The 20,013-nt window shown below is 37.8% G+C and overlaps 1 protein-coding gene and 1 long non-coding RNA gene across 3 annotated transcripts in view; one reads left to right on the top strand and one right to left on the bottom strand.

Moving 5' to 3' along the window:
* LOC308590034 (uncharacterized protein) overlaps nucleotides 1-5,638 on the top strand; it is a 281,086-nt gene extending 275,448 nt beyond the window's left edge. The window contains exon 5 of one of the 2 annotated variants that reach the window (XR_014009596.1): nucleotides 2,386-5,638. Coding sequence is in view for 1 of the 2 variants with exons in the window: in XM_081199723.1 (XP_081055849.1) it covers nucleotides 2,386-2,579 (194 nt within the window). In the remaining variant the exon portion in view is untranslated. The remainder of the gene's footprint in view (nucleotides 1-2,385) is intronic. The other variant, XM_081199723.1, reaches the window with a different exon arrangement.
* Nucleotides 522-8,037, bottom strand: LOC308590079. Its single transcript, XR_014009684.1, has 3 exons — nucleotides 7,942-8,037; nucleotides 6,868-6,984; nucleotides 522-679 (listed from the first exon to the last, which is right to left on the bottom strand). It is a non-coding gene; the product is annotated as an uncharacterized lncRNA (long non-coding RNA).
* Between the last annotated feature and the right edge of the window lie 11,976 nt (nucleotides 8,038-20,013).

Below are 20,013 nucleotides of genomic sequence, written 5' to 3'. Positions count from 1 at the left end.
TTATTTTGAAAGTGTAAGAGTCTATTTTGAGAGCTTTGCCTAATGTTTATGCCTATCAGGGCTGGCCCACCCATGAGACAGACTGAGGCAGTCACCTCAGGTAGCAGGATCACATGAGGCAATGCCCTGATGAGTGCCTACCAGCAAAGCAAGAAGAAGAAGTTTCCAGTGAGATCTCATCAGAAGCTACCGCTATACAACCCCAGTACTGTATGTGAGGTTCTGGTTTTAAGCAGAGGTTGCATGGCCACCAATACTTTAGTTGAGATTCCAACTCTATGATTCTGTGGTGGAGTACCAGCAATGGCACTTTCCCATTTCATCTCAGGCAGTGAAATGAACTTTCCCAAAGTAGTAGTAGTTGTTAGCAGGTTACAACACTTAAAATACATTGATATGAAAACACAATATTACACAATATTAAAAACGTCTTAAAACAACTTAAAATCACAAAAATGCTTGGGAACCTGTGGAGAAATCAAAAGGGATTTGTTTGGATTTGATGAATTGGTGAATTATGAAATGCTTGTGCACAGAAGAAGGCAAAAGTGGAAGAAGGCAGGTGGTCTCCACGGCCATTTCTGCTTTTGTACCTTTTCTCATTGTGTTATATTGAGATGGAATTTCATGTTTTTTCTTCAAATTAGGATCTGTTCACATGCAGTGGTGCATCTATGCCCTTCAAAAGCAAAACAGAAAACAAGCAAAACCTTTTTTCAGAGTCTGCAGGAAACCTTTATCCAAGTATAATGTACAATTTAATTTCAATTTATTTGCAAAATTAATTATAAGTCAGAGATAACACAGAAAATTATGTTCTCTGTTGCTTTTCTGTGACAATAAAGCAATGTGGCTTTCCTTTTGAGCTGTGTTCCAGCTTTTCTGATATGAAACTTTTACAGATAAGGCCAGTGAGCAACAATAATCAATGCAAAAATATATGCACTCATTTGTTCTTTATGAGTCTCCATAAAATTGCTGGGATTTGGAGCTGCTTATCTTTCCCTAACGTCCTTTCGAACATGTCTTCAAGGTTTGGCATTTTATATATTAGGTAAAATATATGCTATTTGTACTATGAATAGAAATTAAGACTACAATTTACACACAGGACATTTTTATGTGAACCACTAGGCATAACCTTGCATGTGGCTGAACAGAAGCATTTTTGACTATAAAATATGTTGTGTCTAGTATTAATCCTTGGTTTATTTCAAATATATGTTTCATTTTTTCTGTGAGTCCAAATATGAGAACAAAAGTGATCATGTCGAAAGCCAAATGGTTGAAGGTAGAAGAATTTTACATATTCCAGAAAGTTTTATTTATTCATTGGTTTGTTTAGGACATTTTAACTCCTGCCTGTTAAATGAGATAGCAATCTTTCCCCCCAAGAATGCTCCCAGGGGTGACGCTATGTTAGCATGCTGATGGGAGTTGTAGTTAACAAAACTGTTTGGCAAAAGCTGTGCTATGTCATGACAAATGTTGTTTCTGCAGCTTTTAATTCTTGTTAGCTTCATGTTTTTAACATTGTTTTATGATTTGTAATACGTAGGCTTTATATAGTCTTTTTTTGTATACCGTCTGGCTACTTTTTTAAAAAATGTAGAGCCATTTATAAATACTAAAATAAAAGGGATGCGGGTGGCGCTATGGGCTGAACCACTGAATCTCTTGGGCTTGCTGACTGGAAGGTTGGCGATTCTAATGCCCACAACGGGGTGAGCTTCCGCTGCTCTGTCCCGGCTCCTGCCAATCTAGCAGTTCTAAAGCACACCAGTGCAAGTAAATAAATAGGTACTACTGTGACGGGAAGATAAACGGTGTTTCCATGCGCTCTGGTTTCTGTCACAGTGTTCTGTGCACCAGTAGCGGTTTAGTCATGCTGGCCACATGACCCGGACAAACGCCAGTTCCCTTGGCCCGAAAAGCGAGATGAGCGGCACAACCCTATAGTCACCTTTGACTGGACTTAACTGTCCAGGCGGTCCTTTATCTTTACTAAAATAAAAAACAGCATTGGTGTGTTCTAATCAAAATGAAGATATAACACTGATCTGTCACTGCCTGAAGCAGCAGCAAAAGTGGTTTTTAATTATGGGAGGGAGAAAAAAACCCTCAGTCACCTTGTTGGAACTATCCCTCTCCCACATGTGTACAGTACTGGCAAGCCCGTTAAGATTACGCCAATCATCAGGGGTCCATCCCCCCACCCTACCCCGGAGAACTAGCGACAAAGTCTGGGCCAGCTACACCATCTAACACTAGTAAATTATTTGTTAGTAGCAGCCAATGTTTACTCTGTACTTCAGCTCTCAACAGTGGGATAGACTCATGAAATAAACTCTTTGTGGTGCTTCATTCCTTGTTCTTCTTTTTCAGCTGAACAACATCTCCAGGAAGTAAGATTAACTTGCAGACCAGAACTCCATCACCACCACCATCTCTCTCCAAACAATTTTTCACATAAGGGGAAAGATGAGCTCATTTTTCCTCCTTGTACTCAGCATCACAGCCTGAAGAGCAATGATCAGGAGATCAGGACTGTGACTGTTTACTGTCTCTTAATATCTTAATTGCCTGATTATGCATCATGACAGTTTAGCCCTGCGAGCACATTCCTTCTGCCTTTATTCACAGTGTGCCACCTTTCTCTGCAAGCCTGTGAAAGCAAAATAAGAGAGAAGCAGTTTAAGAAGAGAGATGCTAAGAGATGGGAAGGATAAGCAGAGAATTGATATGCAAAAGCACAAGGTTATCCAGTGTTTGACCTTATTGATCATTTTTTGTCTCAAGCATTTATTTTTCCCTGGTTGCTCAACTCATTCCAAGGATTCTTACATAAAGCTTGTCGATTCATCCCATTCTTACGATAAAGCCTATTGTCCCTCCTTTCTTCGTTCCCTAGTGGATACAACCTAAAGTCTACTTGTCCTTGAACACCAGCTGTTCTAAAGCTGAGATATGCCTTCACTATTTTCTGAGCTCAGTCATTTTAGATTCTCCACTACAGGCAAATAATACCAAAAGAGCCAAAAATGGCAAAAGGAGACATTTCAGAGGAGGAGTTCCACTTTCAATAGCATCACTGCACGCACACACACCCTGCACACACTACGCTGGTTTTGCAGAGGTAAGCATGCTGAAAGCTGATAAAATCACTAGGTCTACTCTGTGCACTGTAACCATAGACTTCATCTTGTCTTAGTGAGATGATTGTAAGAGTCATATGCCATGAATGATCCATGGAATCCCTTCAAGTTATTTGATCCTACTTTGCACAATTCCATAGCAGAGAGAGATTGCAAGATTAGTTTTTTGGAAAACTAATGAATATTCTTTCAAATACTTCATTTCAACTGGGCCCATTCAGAATTGAACCAGGAGCATTTTGATCTCAGTAGTTTGAGAACTTAAAGGTGATATAGATTCTTCCATCAGTGTATAGTACCTGCATGAGACTTCCTAACCTACAGCTATTAATGCATTGTTTATCACTAGGGAACTCCTAGACCATATGAGGCCCAAAAGAGTTCAGAGAACCTCTGCATCACCCTCTAGTTTCTACAACCCTAGATTTCCTTCAAATGGCCTTGTGTTTTTTCCACATGGTGGTCACCAGCAACCAGTCTGTGGTTTTACTGTATAATATTGTATTAGCAATACTGTGAAAACTTGCTGTGACATGTTGCCATATAGGCAACATACCTTCCACAGCAAATGATCAAAGCTGACAGTGCTGACCATGTGTTTTGCAAGGCAGGATATTATGTAAAGCAGTGTACACACTGCCAGCCGGCTCTGAATGAGTTCTCTCGAATGAGACTAGAAGGCTTCTAAAACAATCCTACTAATGCTATTCCAAATGTAATTGTAAGGAGAAATGCAATAATCCTCAAACATTTTAACCATAATAATATCCACACAGATCATTTTAGAGTTTAATAGCCCTTGCCAGTGATCATTACCTTACAGGATGTTGTTAATTTTTCAGATATGCCTTATGTCTCAGGTTTCAGTGCTTAAATATACTGAGCATAAAACTGCATAATATTATGAACCTGGAATATAAAGAGCTATTTAAATTTCTCAGGCCAGCCTTTCCGATATAACTGCACCAACTTCTGTTTCACTAACTGGCATTTGGATTGCAAGTGTGCCCCAAGTGACGCGACTCAGAAGTTGCTAAGTGCAAGCAGAGACATATAAGAGTGATGAAGTACTCCATTATTTTTAAAATAGGCTTTGGTTCCCTAAAAAGCCATGATGTTCACAATAGTATTGTTGTCTTTGGAAATGGAAGAGGAGGAAGAATCACAAAGAACTCACAGATACTGGCTAATACGTACAGGAAAATGGAAATGACATTTTGACTGAATCCTGATAGACCTACCCAGATATCCATCTTGGCTTAGTGGCTCATGAATTGAGGTTCCTATTCATTTCAGAGGAAGGAGAACATAAGCCAGCTCTTTAGTTTCAGTGAATGGGGAAGCTGTTAATAGGCTGGGGAACTCTGTATGAACACTGAAGTTCCTTCACCCAAAACCGATTACTGGACTGGAGTATCAATCCACATCAAAATACTGGCATACTATGTATATTAAACATTTCCAAACCAAAAGTGGCATTCTAGTAATGGGCAAACTCTCCTTGGTTCAATTCAGAATTTGCATAAAAATAATAATTAAAAAATAGCTTGGTTTTCTGCATGTAATTCTAAAATTTGGAAACACTGTTGCCTCCTACTGATGTCTTCACAGGGCATAGCAAGAACCAAATACTTCATTTCCCCCAGAAGAATCACTAGATAAAAAGTTTCTTTATGTACTTTTTATTTCATTTTGTGTCAGATTATATCCAAGTTATGATTTAAAGTTCCATCAAAAGGGAAGGAACTGTTCTTGTATCCCACTAAAATAAAAACCAGTTCACCTTGTGAAACACTTGCTAAGTTTTATTTACCTTAGACTTGCTTTATAGCTTTTACCAAATGCTGCCCTGTCTTGCTGGAGTGACAATTATAAGGGTTTGGAGAAGAGCCTATCATTTATTTTTAAAATATCTTGGGTTTCTGGGAGCCATGTGTCCATTCTGAATGATTTTTTTAAAGCCAAGAGGATTACTCTAGATTCACTGCAGATATTACATATGAATAAAAACTGGTTTGTAGAGACAGACTGGTGGTGAGATGAGTACTTCCCATATCTCTCTCATATCTTATTTGGAATTACATCCAAGAGTAAGTCTTCAGTTGATCTGTGCCTCAGTCTCTTTCCCTCAAAGCCACTTAAAAGTACATAGCTTTAGAGTAGCTGAGGCCCTGGCTGTACAAACATACTGCAGAAATCTCAAAATACTTTTTTTTTTAAAAAAAGTATACAGTACACATTTTCTTTCAGTATCTTGACTTTGTGTTTTCTTTTATTGCTTTAGTTATTCCTTCAGAAACTGTTTTTTGTTTTGTTTTGTTTTCACTTATTATGGATGAGCATTGCTTTTGCCACAGCAGCCCTGAGGCGAAGTGGAATGATTGGTAGGAAAGTGCTGGAGCTACATGGAATAGCTCATTTTTTCATTCCAAAGGTTTCAGGTTCCATCCAGTGCCAGATTTACATATAAGCTAAACAAGCTATAGCTTAGACCCCCACTCTCTTGCCCCCCCATATACTTCTTCTTAATTGTATTTCAGTTGAACAATTACTTTGATAAATACATATTTTGTTATGTGCAAATGGCTTTAGATACCTATTAGGTCAATAAATTACCATATAGCATATATTCAACACAAAAAACAGCGGCATTTATTGTTGACAAAGCTGGACATATAAAGGGCCCCATTATCTTCAGTAACTTAGGGCCTCATCATACCTAAATCTGGCCTTGGTTCCAACCCTAGCATATCCTGCATATTCTGTGGTGGATGGAAACCCTAACGTCTGAAAACCTGCAGAGCTACTGTCTGCCATCATAGACAGTATATTGAGCTTAGATGGAGCAATGGTCTGATTCACTATCACACACCTATCTATGATCTGTTCCTTGGGCTGTGCATAGGGATGGTGCAATGGGGAAAGCACAAAATGTAAAGTTGAATCCCAAAGATCCTGAGTTGAAGTCAAAGCCCTCTTCAGGTGTTCATAACCATGCAATGATAATCACATGAGGGAAGGAAATGGGAAGCCTCCAGGTGAATAAGAACCCTTGGCTACCAGAAATCAGCTTTATGTGGTTAGAAGCCCCATGTAGATCTTCATGCTTGACACATGAAGGCTGAGTAGAGGTGGCATTCCCAGCATGCAACAGATGCTGGAGATGGTTTCAATACACCCAGCCTTCTACACACGTCAGCATTCATGCTAATATACTCAATCTTACCTACCTAACATCCTACCTTTCCGTTCTTCTGTAACTGGGTGCTGAAAAATCACTTTTTGACAATGGTAAACATTTATCAGTCTACGTGCACATATTCTGATATTCCCCAAATTTTCCAGCAATGGTCAACACTCGCACATAACTTTTGGTACTCCAAACCATTCTGACTTTTACCATAACATATCTATTATATAACTCAATATCTGTATAGTGTTGTGAACAGAGATTGCCTGTGATATTGTAAATATCCTTTCACCCAAGAAGGTAGAGAAGAGACCATGAAGGTCTGCCTGGTAGCTCTTTGATAACAGCCACTGTAGTATTAATAAGCACAGTATACATAATGTATGAGGTTCCAGTTAATAAAATCTGCTTGTCTACAAGCGTCTTCCTACTTTCCTAATGAGCTTGGATTCTCCTCACTTCCTAGCAATTGGATTCTCCCACTGCCTAGCTATCAATCAAGCCTTCATTTCCGTCACCTACCTCTCGCCACTTATTTGTGCTACTTTTATAACTTCGGCGACTTGCCTCTCACCTTCAAGGTTGTGTCAGGGCATCTTGCTTCAAGGCAAAGCTGAACATGGATTTGACAGCCTGTAGCTGTAAGAATAAAGATATAACATAAAAGGAGAAAGGAGCAGTAAAAAGAAGAAGAAGAATTTACATGGGTCAAATAGGGGTTGAAGAATTCATACCTATAAGAACAGAAGATGAGGAATTCCTATGAGGCGGGAAGGATAAATGGCATTGTTTTGTTTTAATTTTTAGCATGAACACTGAGTTAACAAAGGTCAGTGCAGAATGCAATGGAATTATTTCATACCTGATCTAAATCCCTCTGTGTTTGAAATCCTCAACATTCAAATCAATTCCATTCAAATTAATCAAACTTGTCTCTAAGTAAGCATGTTTAGACTTTTGGAGCGCAATATAATATTAAATATTTCATTCTTCAAAGTAACTGGTAATTAACTGTTCAGAATGGTTGTCATAGTTCTGTAATTTTGAACAGATTACACTTTACTGAGACTATTTTTTTTCTTATTTCATTTTGAAGTGGTTTTATTAGCTAAGGCACTAGGAGTATGCTCTTATGCTTAAAAAAGTAAATAAATCACAGTAGATCTTAGCAAATAAATCACATTTCTAGGACTCTGAATGGTATGTTGGGCAGCAGGAGCTCCCCTAAGGGTATTATGAATGAAAAGCAATATGGGCAAAAATGAAGCGATAACATAACTGCATTGGTTTACTGTAGCATACAAAATAAAAAGTCATTAAACTCACAGATTTCTATTTAAATCTGAATGAGCATTAAATTCTCAAATTGATTTAACCCCCTCTCTCCAATAATCAGATGATCCTCCCCCAGATGTCTGTTACATCAGAATATAAATAAAGGTATGCAGGTAAATCCTTGGGGAAGAAAGAGCCTTTAAGGCCATCTAATCCATATTTCATACTCTTTCATTTTGCCATGTATTTTTCCTGAAGAAAGTCATACATTCACAAGGCCATAAACTGATGCTGCTTTGGATTCAATTTATTTATACTCACACAACAATTCATATGATTTCAGGCCAAAATAGTATAGTGGAAGAATGTGAGGTTTCTCCCCATTTATATTCACTGTCCTGTCTTCAGACATAATGCATTTCTCTCCAGAGCTAATTCATCTCACTTTTAACCAGTGCACTACCAAATTCTGTGCTAGGAAAGAAAACATATAAACAAAAAGAAATTATATGTTATATTAATAGGAAGGATATGGACAGGGTGGCAGCAGAGCGGCTGGCATTGTGTCTCAGGAGTAATATTTGTACTAGGGGCTTAATTTAATATTTGAAGTCAGTTTCTAAATCACCAGACTTAGATAACGAAAATGAAGACTGCCCTAATATAAAATGGGCAAGAGAAGATATCAGCCTTGCTCTAGACACTGTTGCTGAATATAATTGCTGGATTATATAACGTAGTTGAAAAACTGAATAAGCAAGGCAAACAATCCAGTGGTGAACAATAGCGGCCAGTGAAGTACCTTGCCAATAGTAATTGCTGCTGTGAATTGGTTGACTGGAGTAAGCAAACCAGATCCTCACTGGCCACCTTGAGGAACTGATGGATGCAGAGGACAATTCAGTTAGCACCATGCAAGCACATTATTGTTAAGTGACTAGCACCCTTACTGATGGCAGTGGCTTACAATCATAACAAGCCAGCATTTTCCTGCCTCCACTAATTGTTGTTGTTGCTTAGTCATTTAGTTGTGTCCAACTCTTCGTGACACCCTGGACCAGAGCATGCCAAGCACTCCTGTCTTCCACTGCCTCCCGCAGTTTGGTCAAACTCATGCTGGTAGCTTTGATAACACTATCCAACCATCTCGTCCTCTGCCGTCCCCTTCTCCTTGTGCCCTCCATCTTTCCCAGCATCAGGGTCTTTTCCAGGGAGTCTTCTCTTCTCATGAGGTGCCCTCCACTAATTAGTAATGTGTAAAAGAAAAGTGGTCCTGGGTGATGGTGGTGGTTATTTAAAACCATTCAAGATCAATTAATGAGAAAAGAGTTGCTCACATAAAACATATAACTTCAATAGCTTTTAACAAAGAGATGTGTGTGTTTGAAAAGTGAGCTTGAAGGATAGGATTGATTTTAGACTTGCACTGGAAAAAGCCTTGAAGCACAGTTGGTAGTCTTGGCCAAGTTGTGCCTTTTAGCCAAAACTTAACACAGTGGTCTTGTTACGATAAAATCAGACAACATCATCCACACTGTCTTGAACTCCTTGGATGAAAGGCATGATACCAATACAATTTTTTAAAAAAACCTTATTTTCTGAATAATCTCTAATTCTTAGAGGTAACAACTGGAGATGAAAAAAAACTGGTATAGAGGGGGAAATAGGAAGATGCCATATATTAAGTCAGACCTGTAGTTCATCTACTCTGAACGAGAGTTTTGTCTGCCCTGACTGGTTGTGGCTCACCAGGGTTTCAGAAAGGGGACATACGTACCTGGAGATGCCAGGGACCGAAAGCAGCATCTGCTTGCAAACAATGCTTCACCACTGAGCCTTGGCCCTTTCTGTTTCAATCAGTTGTGTAAACACCACTGTAAACTCACTTCAAATGTATGGAGCCAGTTGGATGCCTGCAAAGTCTGCTGGCTTTAAACAATATTGAGAATACATATTGTAATTGTCTTTTTTTCAAAAAAAGTTTCTGTTTAAAAAATATTTTGATGTGAATAAGAACACCTTATGGGAATAGTGTGTCCGCTCTCTCTTTCTCTCTCACTCTTTCATACATTCAAGCATATCAGCTGTAGTTCAGCATTTTGGCCCTGCTCTTTCCAAGAGTGAAAAAAAAAAGCCCAATCATCCTAAAATGACAATTCCGGGAGACCAATAGCATGGTCTGCCAATCAAAAGCTAACATATTGAAAAGGTCACAACTCTTCCATTAAAACATTCAGAGTCAGGGTGCTCTTTGTTCTTTAGTTTCTTCAGTGCTACAATTAATTCAGTTAAGCCAGCTTAAAGCCAAAAAGCATTATCACAGATCATAACCTTTTTCTTTTTGTAAAGAAAAGCCATTGCTTCCTCCACTCCTGCATTTACCTTACTTAGCATATTTTAATGATATCGTATTGAAGAATTCCGTTAAGCATTAATGTCCAAAGGAAGGAGAGGAGCAATAAAATACATTTGGTGAGAGACCAAGACTAAATCCAAGCCAGATCCAAATATATGAGGAAATGGATTTGAAAATATATAGATATAGTAACACTATTACCATAACTGCTGCCATCTTCATGGCAACGTCAGTGTTTATCATACAGTATATGAGAGATGTTTATGAAAGAAAGGTAGTCTGTATTAGATACAACGTCTAATAAGCATTATCTGTTTATCATCATTTTGACAATGGGTATACATTGGACCCAACATCCCACCATCATCCTGTGTGGCGTTTAACCAATCAAACTGAGGAATTATACCATGGAGCAGAGGTCACCAACCTGGTGCCCTTCATCCACTCTCAACCTGCATGACCAATAGGATTGATGACCGTTGTAGTCCAAAACATCTAGTGAGCAAAAATTTGGTTAACCCTGTCATAGAGCTAGAAAAGGGGATCAGAAAGGGTAGTGCACAACTGATAAAGGAATAAAGCAACATCCCATAATGAATGGTGAAAGGCGGCGTGGTAGTTTAGAAAAAAGTTGGTCAGGGGACTACATGATAAACCTATTAACATAGTGTTAATGATATGGAGAAAATGAATAAAGAGAACATTTTCCTTTTGTCATTAAATACTTCCCAGACTGCACTGGCTGCCAATTACTCTAGTTACCATGCCCAATTTAAAGTGCTGGTTTTGACCTATAAAGCCTTAAATGGCTCAGAACCGCAATACCTCAAAGACCATCTCTCCCCATATGAACTGACGCGGGCCCTGCAATCATCATCTGAGGCCCTTCTCCATGTGCCTCCTCCACATGAGGTCCATAGGGTGGCAATCGGAGAAGAGGCCTTTTCTGTAGTGGCTCCCTGCTTGTGGAATGCTCTCCCTAGGGAGGATCGCCTGCCACCATCATTATAGATCTTCATGTGCCAGGCAAAATTTTCCTCTATGACCAAGCCTTTCACCTTCAACCACTTGTGGCCTTTTAGAAGTGGTTGAATGTTTTTAATATATTTCTCCCCCCCCCCTGGTTCTAATGTCTAAATGGGGGGCTTTTTGTCTGTCTGTCTGTCTGTCTGTCTGTCTGTCTGTCTGTCTGTCTGTCTGTCTGCTTGCTTGGTTGGCTGGTTGTAAATTGCTTTAGGTTACCCTGGGCAAGATAAAACAACTAACAATGCAAAAAATAATAATAATAAATTAGAATTAGCAGTAACTATTGACACCGATTGGCAGCAGATTCAAGAAGAATAAAAGAAAGTACTTCTTTGCATAATGAGCTTTCATAATTGATATTTTATGAATATATCAACCTGGACACCTCTCATTTCATGGTGTTTTATCATTAGCTGCTGAAAGTCAACCTTTCCTCATTGTTAGGCTGTTCCTACCAGAGTTTAGAGGCAACTCTTCCATCTGAAATTTATGTTTTATGAATTGATTTTGAATCAATTCAATAATTGTTTTTTTCCCCTTAACCAACAAAGTAAATTAAAAAATAATCAGATCACAGTACTTTTTTGAAATCATTAATGGACCTGCCATCCAGATCCATTAATAGCTTTGGAAATGTATGGGTTTTAGGCTGTGTTGGATGCTGTAAACAGTAATCTGTCAGGAAGGAAACAGCAATAGTAATGGAAAGCTGCATCTGATCATTTAGCTCCGTGACAGTATTTGTGAACACACTGTCATGTGTGATATTCTTGTCATGCATATGTTTGATGTGGATCTCGAGGTTATGAACATGATTGGTGAGCTGGCCATATCTCCTGTGTTTGTGGATTATTGGAGCGTAACATTACCTGCAAGCTATCTGAGCCTCTCTTTGTTACCCTTGATGACGAGAGTTGATAATGTCCTCAGCACATGGTGCTCCACTGGAGTGAGGCTGAACAGTTGTGATGCCTTTCCAATTGCTGGCAAAGTGATTCTGTAGAAATTCGCCTTCACTTTTATTAACCCCAGAGGTCCCTCTATTTGTTCACTTTTCCCAGTCACTTTCTGCTTTTCAGCGGTGAGCTAAATTGATAAAAGCACAGAGTCCTCTTCCATTCAGTAAGTATGCATCTTAGTTGAATTCACTTAAAAGCTATAGCACTTAAGAAAAATCAATAGGGCTTATGTTATTTTGCGACCCTGTGCCTCCTGCACACTAATTTCAGACTGACCCATTGTGTCTTGCCTTGAATTACAGTTGAAGCAACAAGAGACGTAAACACAATCATTCTACCATAAAAAAATCTTAACTGTAGTAGTGTTCATAACCATCAGAATGTGTACATATTCTGCTCTTTGTATTGGAGCCATTTTTGCAACTCTTGTCTGTATTTCATGCTCACACACACTGAAATCTTCAAGATGGTAAACACACTGATCTTCTAGAATTAGCTGGTGTACACAGGAACTAAAATAAATATGCATTGGAAGGTCTCACATGTATATTACATCAGGGGTTTTTAAATTCTCAGAATTACCACTGTAGTTTCAGTCTGATGGAGTCCTTCTCACAGGGCTTTTGCATGCAGCCCCACAGTGTGGGGGTCTTGCTTGCAAATCCTATCAAATCATCCTGCTGCCTTTGATAGTTGATCCCTACCCAATTAAAAAAATGCTCTCTGCTGATGCATGTAAATGCTTCCATTTGATAATGATACCAGTATTTCTTATAGTTTCTGTTTAAGGAACCACATATAAAATACTTGTTTTGTGATGCTGTTTTCTTCCTTCATAACATCTTGAATGCAGAGTTTGTTCCCATCATCCTGCATTTGCAGTGTGTGCATGTGTGTATCTGAATGTGTGAATGCGTATGTGTGTGGATGTAGATATAGATAAGAATGATCAGTATTAATTCAGCATTATTATTACATAGGAATGGAATGTCACATAACACTATATTTACAATTCTAAATTGAATGTCAGTGGGTCAAAAAATAAAATACAGCAGCTTTTTCTTCACAGATTTTTAGTTAAACAGATCCTATTAATATTTTTCTAACATGGCACCAATACATGCATCAAAGATGGTTGAAAAATGATAAAAGGCTGGATAGTCCTGCTTTTTCTTTTTCTATCCATCTCAGCTCTGCCCACTGTAATGGGTTATCATTTTGCAGACTTTCTCAGGATTTTTCCTGCCCTGTGGGACAGAACACTGTGCTTTTCATCCACACTCAAAACTAGGAAAACCTGTGGTCAAATATTCACAACTGACAACTTCAAAGCAATTTTTCCATGGCAACTATACCTCAAAAGCCTACAGATACAGCATTTGCCAATTAGCATCTCCAAAGGGGGCCATTAGCTCCTTCAAAAAGCATAGGGGACCCTGTTTTAATCACTGCTTGTATTAGTCTTACAACAAAAAGAGAACTTGATAGAAATAAATTGATGATATCTGTAGAGAACAATGATCTCACAATGTTCATATTGTTACGAGACAAAAATTGTTCTGCATTAATCTGGCTTTAATGTTGTTTAATTAAAACAGGACAATATTTTCTAATAGTCAGTGATGCTGAATCATATATTTAACAGCAGTGTTTGTCTTTTATAATTCTTTCTTGCTGCTCCTCCTTAATAATAAGGCAGTCCAGAATAACCATTAGTAATCTCACAGTATGGTGACAATATTTCAATACATGGATTTCCCACAAATAAAATGCTAGAGATACCTATCTGATTTTTGTTTTTAAAAGAAGAAATAAAAGAAGTTTAATGAAAAGCCACATTTAACTCTCCTTTGATTAAATAGCACGCACAGTAGTATTTATATATATTGGCTATGATGGTTAGTATGTCAGAGCAGAGCAGAATGTGCAGGTTCTAAATGAAGGTGGAAGCAGTTTGGCTTGCTTCTTGTTAGTGCTCCTAGGAGACTTGATCCCACCTGTCAGAAGTGATCCTTTCTAGAACCTATTCACAGATATTTTTTGGCAGTGGTCTGGCTCTTCGTCCATAGCATAGATTTGCATACATTAATCTGTAGGAGCTGCTAAGCGGATGGTCCTAAGCAAGGGGTTGGGCTCTGTGGCATTTTTGGTCTCTTCTCCTTCTGTTAAGCAATGCCTTCCTACATGTGAATTTTGAACTCCAATAAGCAATAAAGGAATACTGTAGAAAGTAAATTTCTATAAATGGACAGTATACATCAGACTATTGCTGTTCTTTCAAAACATATTCTGCTTTTCAACAGAACCAGTGATGAAAGGCTAGAAATCATGAACATAAGTCACATTATTTGCTCCACCTTAACAACTGTGTGGACAATGTCATTATATACTTAGTCACTAGGTGGAATTGTATCTGATTGGTCAGGAGCTGTCTCCATATATTTTGTTCTTGTTAAGAGTGATAATAAAGTTACTGTCTAGCTTTCTGACTTTAAGCAGGTGTGGGAAACCTCCAGACCATAGGTCAAACTTGGCCCACCAGTCTTCTCCATTTAGCCCATCAAGCCATTTTGGAAAAGTCAAGCCCACACTTCCTACCCTTGACACCAGTTGTGGGGCAGGTAATGACATGTTTTCCAAGGAACAGTCAGAAGTTGAAATGGGCTCCTGTTTGTTGCACACTTCTACCTGCCCATCAGCTAATCTAAGGTTTCTGTGACACCAATGGCAAAGATTCAGCACCCTGTGGACCCTATTTAAATTAGACAATATTATGAATATGTGTATAGTGCTATTCACTTGTCTTTCCCCCATGAAGTCTATATTATTGTTATGCTTTCTGTATGCAAATATTATGTTTTAACTCTCTCCTCTTCTCATAGGCCAATGTTTCCTTGACCTTCATTTTAGAATATTACGTTATATGTTATATAGTTTAGATTATAATAAATGTTAACATTTCATATACATCTATCTTTGAAGCAAAGTGTTCTGTTTTATTAGACAAAAGGGCTCAAGAGCTTATCATCTCACTTACTACTTTTCAAAAACAGAAAGGTGCCTAATTTTGTGATTTATTTCCATTTCTATTTATGTATTGAAACTATTTATAAAATGCCTCTTCATTGCAACCAATCCAAGGATGGTTTATAATAAACAATTTAAAACCATAACAGCAGCATCAATAGATATAATAATACAATAAAATGAAAGCAGATAAAACAGATCAATAAAACAACAGCCTATAAAACACAGATGACCACCTTTTGATACATGGTCTAGGCACGAAAATCCTGCAAATGCCGGAATGAACAAACATGTTCTCAGCTGGAACTGAAAAGCAAAACATGCTTTTTGAAAGTTTGAAAATTGCATTCCAGTTACATAAACTGCAAATGCGCAGCAGTTGTGTGAAAATGTGGGCCTCTCTTCACTGCAGGAAGTTTATATGTTTTCTCTTTGCAACCAGTTGCACCTCTCATATTTCCATTATTCTGAATTTCTAGCCTTCCTAGAAAAGGTGCTTTGTTTTAAAACTACAGAGACATTCATTGGGGATGGTTCCAGAAAGTTGATTTAGAAAATATTTATTTAGAAAGTATTGCTATTAATCACATTTTTAGTTTCCTTTTGTTAAGGTTCAATGCAACAAAATATAAAACACAAACAGATAAAATCTATCAAATGATAGTAATTCTGTGAACCGCCTTGAGACCCTGGGTATAGGGCAGTACAGTGGTACCTCGGGTTACATACGCTTCAGGTTACAGTTTCCGCTAACCCAGAAATAGTACCTTGGGTTAAGAACTTTGCTTCAGGATGAAAACAGAAATTGTGCCCTGCCGGCACAGCGGCAGCGGGAGGCCCCATTAGCTAAAGTGGTGCTTCAGTTTAAGAACAGCTTCAGGTTAAGAACGGACCTCCAGAATGAATTAAGTACTTAACCCGAGGTACCACTGTATATAAATTTAACAACAACAACAACAACAACAACGCTAAGCTGAATCGTTCAGCATTAAGCATATGGAGACATCACATAGACTTTAACCATCAACTTCTTTTTGTTACTAGAGTGATGGCTTCTTTAGTTCTGACTCTAACTAAAGAATTTTTTTCTAGTTCAATGTAAACTTTTATTCAGAGATGAAGCTTGAAGCAGTGATTGAGTATGAGGGTATTTGAGGAGCACCCAACAAGGAGGTCAGTCTTTTTTATTTTGTTCTTGTAAGTTTCATGCTGAGATGGCATCTAATGTATTTTACAATATAGAATATAGCAGGCTTCCTGAGTGTTCAGTGGTGTTGCATTTGTTTGTTTCTTTATATGTAAACCAAGTCTAATTGCTGAAGAGTGGGAGATAAATAAATGATTACTTATGGATACTTCCTTATAAATAAGTGGATAAATGAAGTGAGGCTTTGGTTTTACTAGCACATTCAGAATTGTGTGTGCATAGAACACAACAGTGTAACTGAATTTTCAGAATTAAATTTGGTACAAACCACTAGCAGACTACCACAGGATGATAAACAGGAAGTGTGGATGATCCCTTAGAGGAGATCTGATGGGTTTCACATTCCCTCTGGTTCTTGAACATGAGGAAGTGTCGCATGCAAACACATGTCGAACTCCCAAATGTCAAAGAGGCTGAAGACTGTGGAAGGGGTGACATTTAAGTTGGGGCAAGCAATGAAGACATGGCCTTGGTCCACTCTGAATGTGGGACAGCAGCTGAAGCATAAGGGACAGCACCTCTAGACACTCCTTTGCAGCCTTTTCCATGCACTTTATGGCTGTACAGATCATAAATTAAAACACATTTAAAACACACACCCAAACAATCTTGAAAACTGTAATTTGCCCCTAACAGCTAGAATTCCCTGCACTCTTAAAAAATGGCAGTTTCCTAGATTTCCAGGTGGGGATGCTTTAAATGCATGGGGTCTATGTAGCCTTCATGATTTTCCTGATCACAAAGTTTGTATATTCATATTTGATAATGCCTTAACTACAGAGGATGAATTATACCATTTGAACCTTCCTAAGTTAGGGAAACAATTATGTAAGCTTCCCTAAATGTAATTGCAGTAGAACAAGCAAGAGACAGTCTATAAAGTCATACAGCAAGGTGGGAAGATATGACAAAGGAAGGATTGATGCATGGTCCTAGGGGATGCTGCTAGGACCCACTGCATGAATAAACATGAGCTATTTTATACACTACGCGGAGGAAAACCTAGATTTGGAGCTGTGTATGTACTCAAAAGGGAGGCAGTGATGTTGTTCGGTGAAAAACACCTACAGAGCAGGGCTGGGCAGTCTTTAGACTTGTGGGATTTACTTTGCTTATTACTAGAACCTCAAGGACCACCAAATGGAGCCGGGGGCAAAATAGTGGCTCAGGATGGCATACCTACACCTAAAGTTAAGGAACAGGAAGCCTCTGAATACAGGCCAGAGACTAATTTTATTTCCATTTTCAGAACCAAGTTCCCAGTCCTTTTCACAAAAACCATGCCTGCTCCCCTACCCCCCAGCTTTCTTCATTTTATCAGCCTAATTTAGCAAGGAGAAAAGCATTGTTATTAAACAATTAGACACTCAGTAAGCCTTGCAGATCTCATACAAATCATTCAAAGATCTCCTAGTAGATCCCAATCTACCTTCTGCCTAAGAGTAGCTTGTTTACATGTACCTGTCACATAACAGAGGATTGAACCTGAATACATTCATTTTAATGAACATTATCTATCTATAATCTATTTATATATTGTCTTGGGGGTTTATGTAACATGTCTTTAGTTATGCTTGCATCTTAAGGATTAGTTAGACTGGGATATAAAAGTAATTTTAGCCGTTAATAAGTGAAAAATCATTATTACCTGAACAGTAAACAGCACAGAATTATGCACTACAAAGTAAATACTGAAATGACTAGTGAGGAAATATGTGTGAGAAATACCAGCATTATACAAAGTATCCAATAAAAAAAAATGATCCAAATTGTGTAATTAAAGATACTGAGTTACAGTATAAATATTAAAATAAAAATGCAGTTGCCTGCTAGAATAAAACTGCTTTAGAGAACCACACAGTTCAGATCTTGGTTACAGAGTAGGCTTTATTCCGCACCTTTATATGAATAAATAAATGTAAGAATTGCCTTTTGCCTTGCTGGAAAACTCACTATAGGAGTCCCCTAGGGTGTAGAAACTGGAAGAGTAGCACTTCCTGCATTTTGAATTAGTATGTGCAGTAATATGATTCACAAAAAAGGCCAAGTTACCTACAGGGAAATCTCAATCAAGAAACTGACCTGCTACAGAAATCTAGTAGAGAAGGTTGTTCTGCATATGAAACACAACTAAAACAGATACTTTTCATAGGAATTAGAGTTGCCAGGAACTTTATGAATATGTTTGCTAAAAATGCTAAAAATGAAGCAACAAAAATTTCCTGTCACACAACAAATATTTCAATTAAAATATTACCAGCAGTTATAGTTTTGGAAGTATACTTGCTAAAGCTTTTGTAAAATAAGCACTCAAATGCTGCACCAGTGCGCCATTATTATCATCATCACCATCATTATTGAAATAAATAAACAATAGTATTAGGATCAATGGATAAAGAATCTTAGTGGGAAAAATAATCACTTCATTCATGGCATAGTGATATATGGATAATGACTTCAACATGTTGCTAAAGTGATCATCTGTTCCCAATTAATATTGATGCATTGCAGTTGCAAGGCTTTTAATGATCACATTACTGGGGAATTATTGCTGCTCATATAATTTGTCCTTATAATCATGTATTTATCATAGATGCAAAAGACAAGTTCCCCAAGAGACCCATCACAAAACCCTTATTTCAGTGATTCTTAATTGGGTTCAAATATAGTCCTTACAGATTCTTTTGGGAGAGTAACAGGGTCCCCCCACCACAAGCAGCATAAAATTGCTATGTACATTATTGTTACAATGCTATACCACTGTTCATTTGGAAAGATTGCATTTGGTAGGAGATGAATAGCTAATCATGTTGGAGAAATAATGGATGCATTTGCGCCTATACTCTCACACAGCAATAGCTTCTTGTCAGAGTCACTTCCGTTTTAGAGGGCATTCTACCCTAATATGCTTAGTGTGGAAGTAAACTGGATTGCTAGTAGCCTACAGGCAGTGCAAAAATGATTTAATTCATGCACTGAAGTAAACTGCATCTTCTCAAGATCATACGTGCAGATGTTTGTAGCATATAGAAAGAAATTCAACGGTGGTGATAATCCTAAATTTTAATTTAGGACACGATTCTTAAACATAGCCATTTTATGGTAAGCTCCTCATTAGTTCATAGTTGCAATATTAGGTCTGTTGGGTTTATGTCACCAATATTCACACATAATATTTTATAGTACATATTTGAAATCTCTAGATCTTCTGGACAGAAAGTTTTAATGACCTAGTCTTCAAAATGGCGTTGCTGCCTCTCTAAGCAAATTACAACTTGGTACTGCTTCTCCCTCTCATCCTCTCTATTTTATTTTATTTTTTACTGTGAAGTAAAAATTAACATGGCCACTGGGGATACTTTTATTAAGATTGGAATGGTAGAGTTTTACAATTAACAGCTATGTTGCTTTGAAATGTAAGAAATGGTCGAGAAATATTCCCTACTGATCCCAGTTTCCCATATGACTGCAAATTATATCTGACACTCATTTTACTATATGTGAAATTGCTATGTTTGGTTGGAGCTCTTTTGTTCACAATAGATATTTTGTTTTGCCTAGATAATAATTTCAGGCAAATCTCTGATGTATAATAATTTTAAGGGGGGGAATTAAAAGTTAAAATATTTATTCATGTTTATTTTGGTAGTGGTTAAATCATTATGTTGAGGGTATTTAGGTTTTGGTTTGTGATTCCACATATACATAGCTACAGAAATCTGCATAAATGAGGCCAAATCCTAGTGCTTAACAGCACTATTTTTAGAATTAAGCCTTCCAGATAAACTTTCTCTTCCAAATGTGATTCTTCAAAGCAA

This window comes from Podarcis bocagei (assembly GCF_964188305.1).
Source record: "Podarcis bocagei genome assembly, chromosome: 6".
NCBI lineage: Eukaryota > Metazoa > Chordata > Lepidosauria > Squamata > Lacertidae > Podarcis > Podarcis bocagei.
This window is presented reverse-complemented; position numbering and strand designations above follow the sequence as displayed.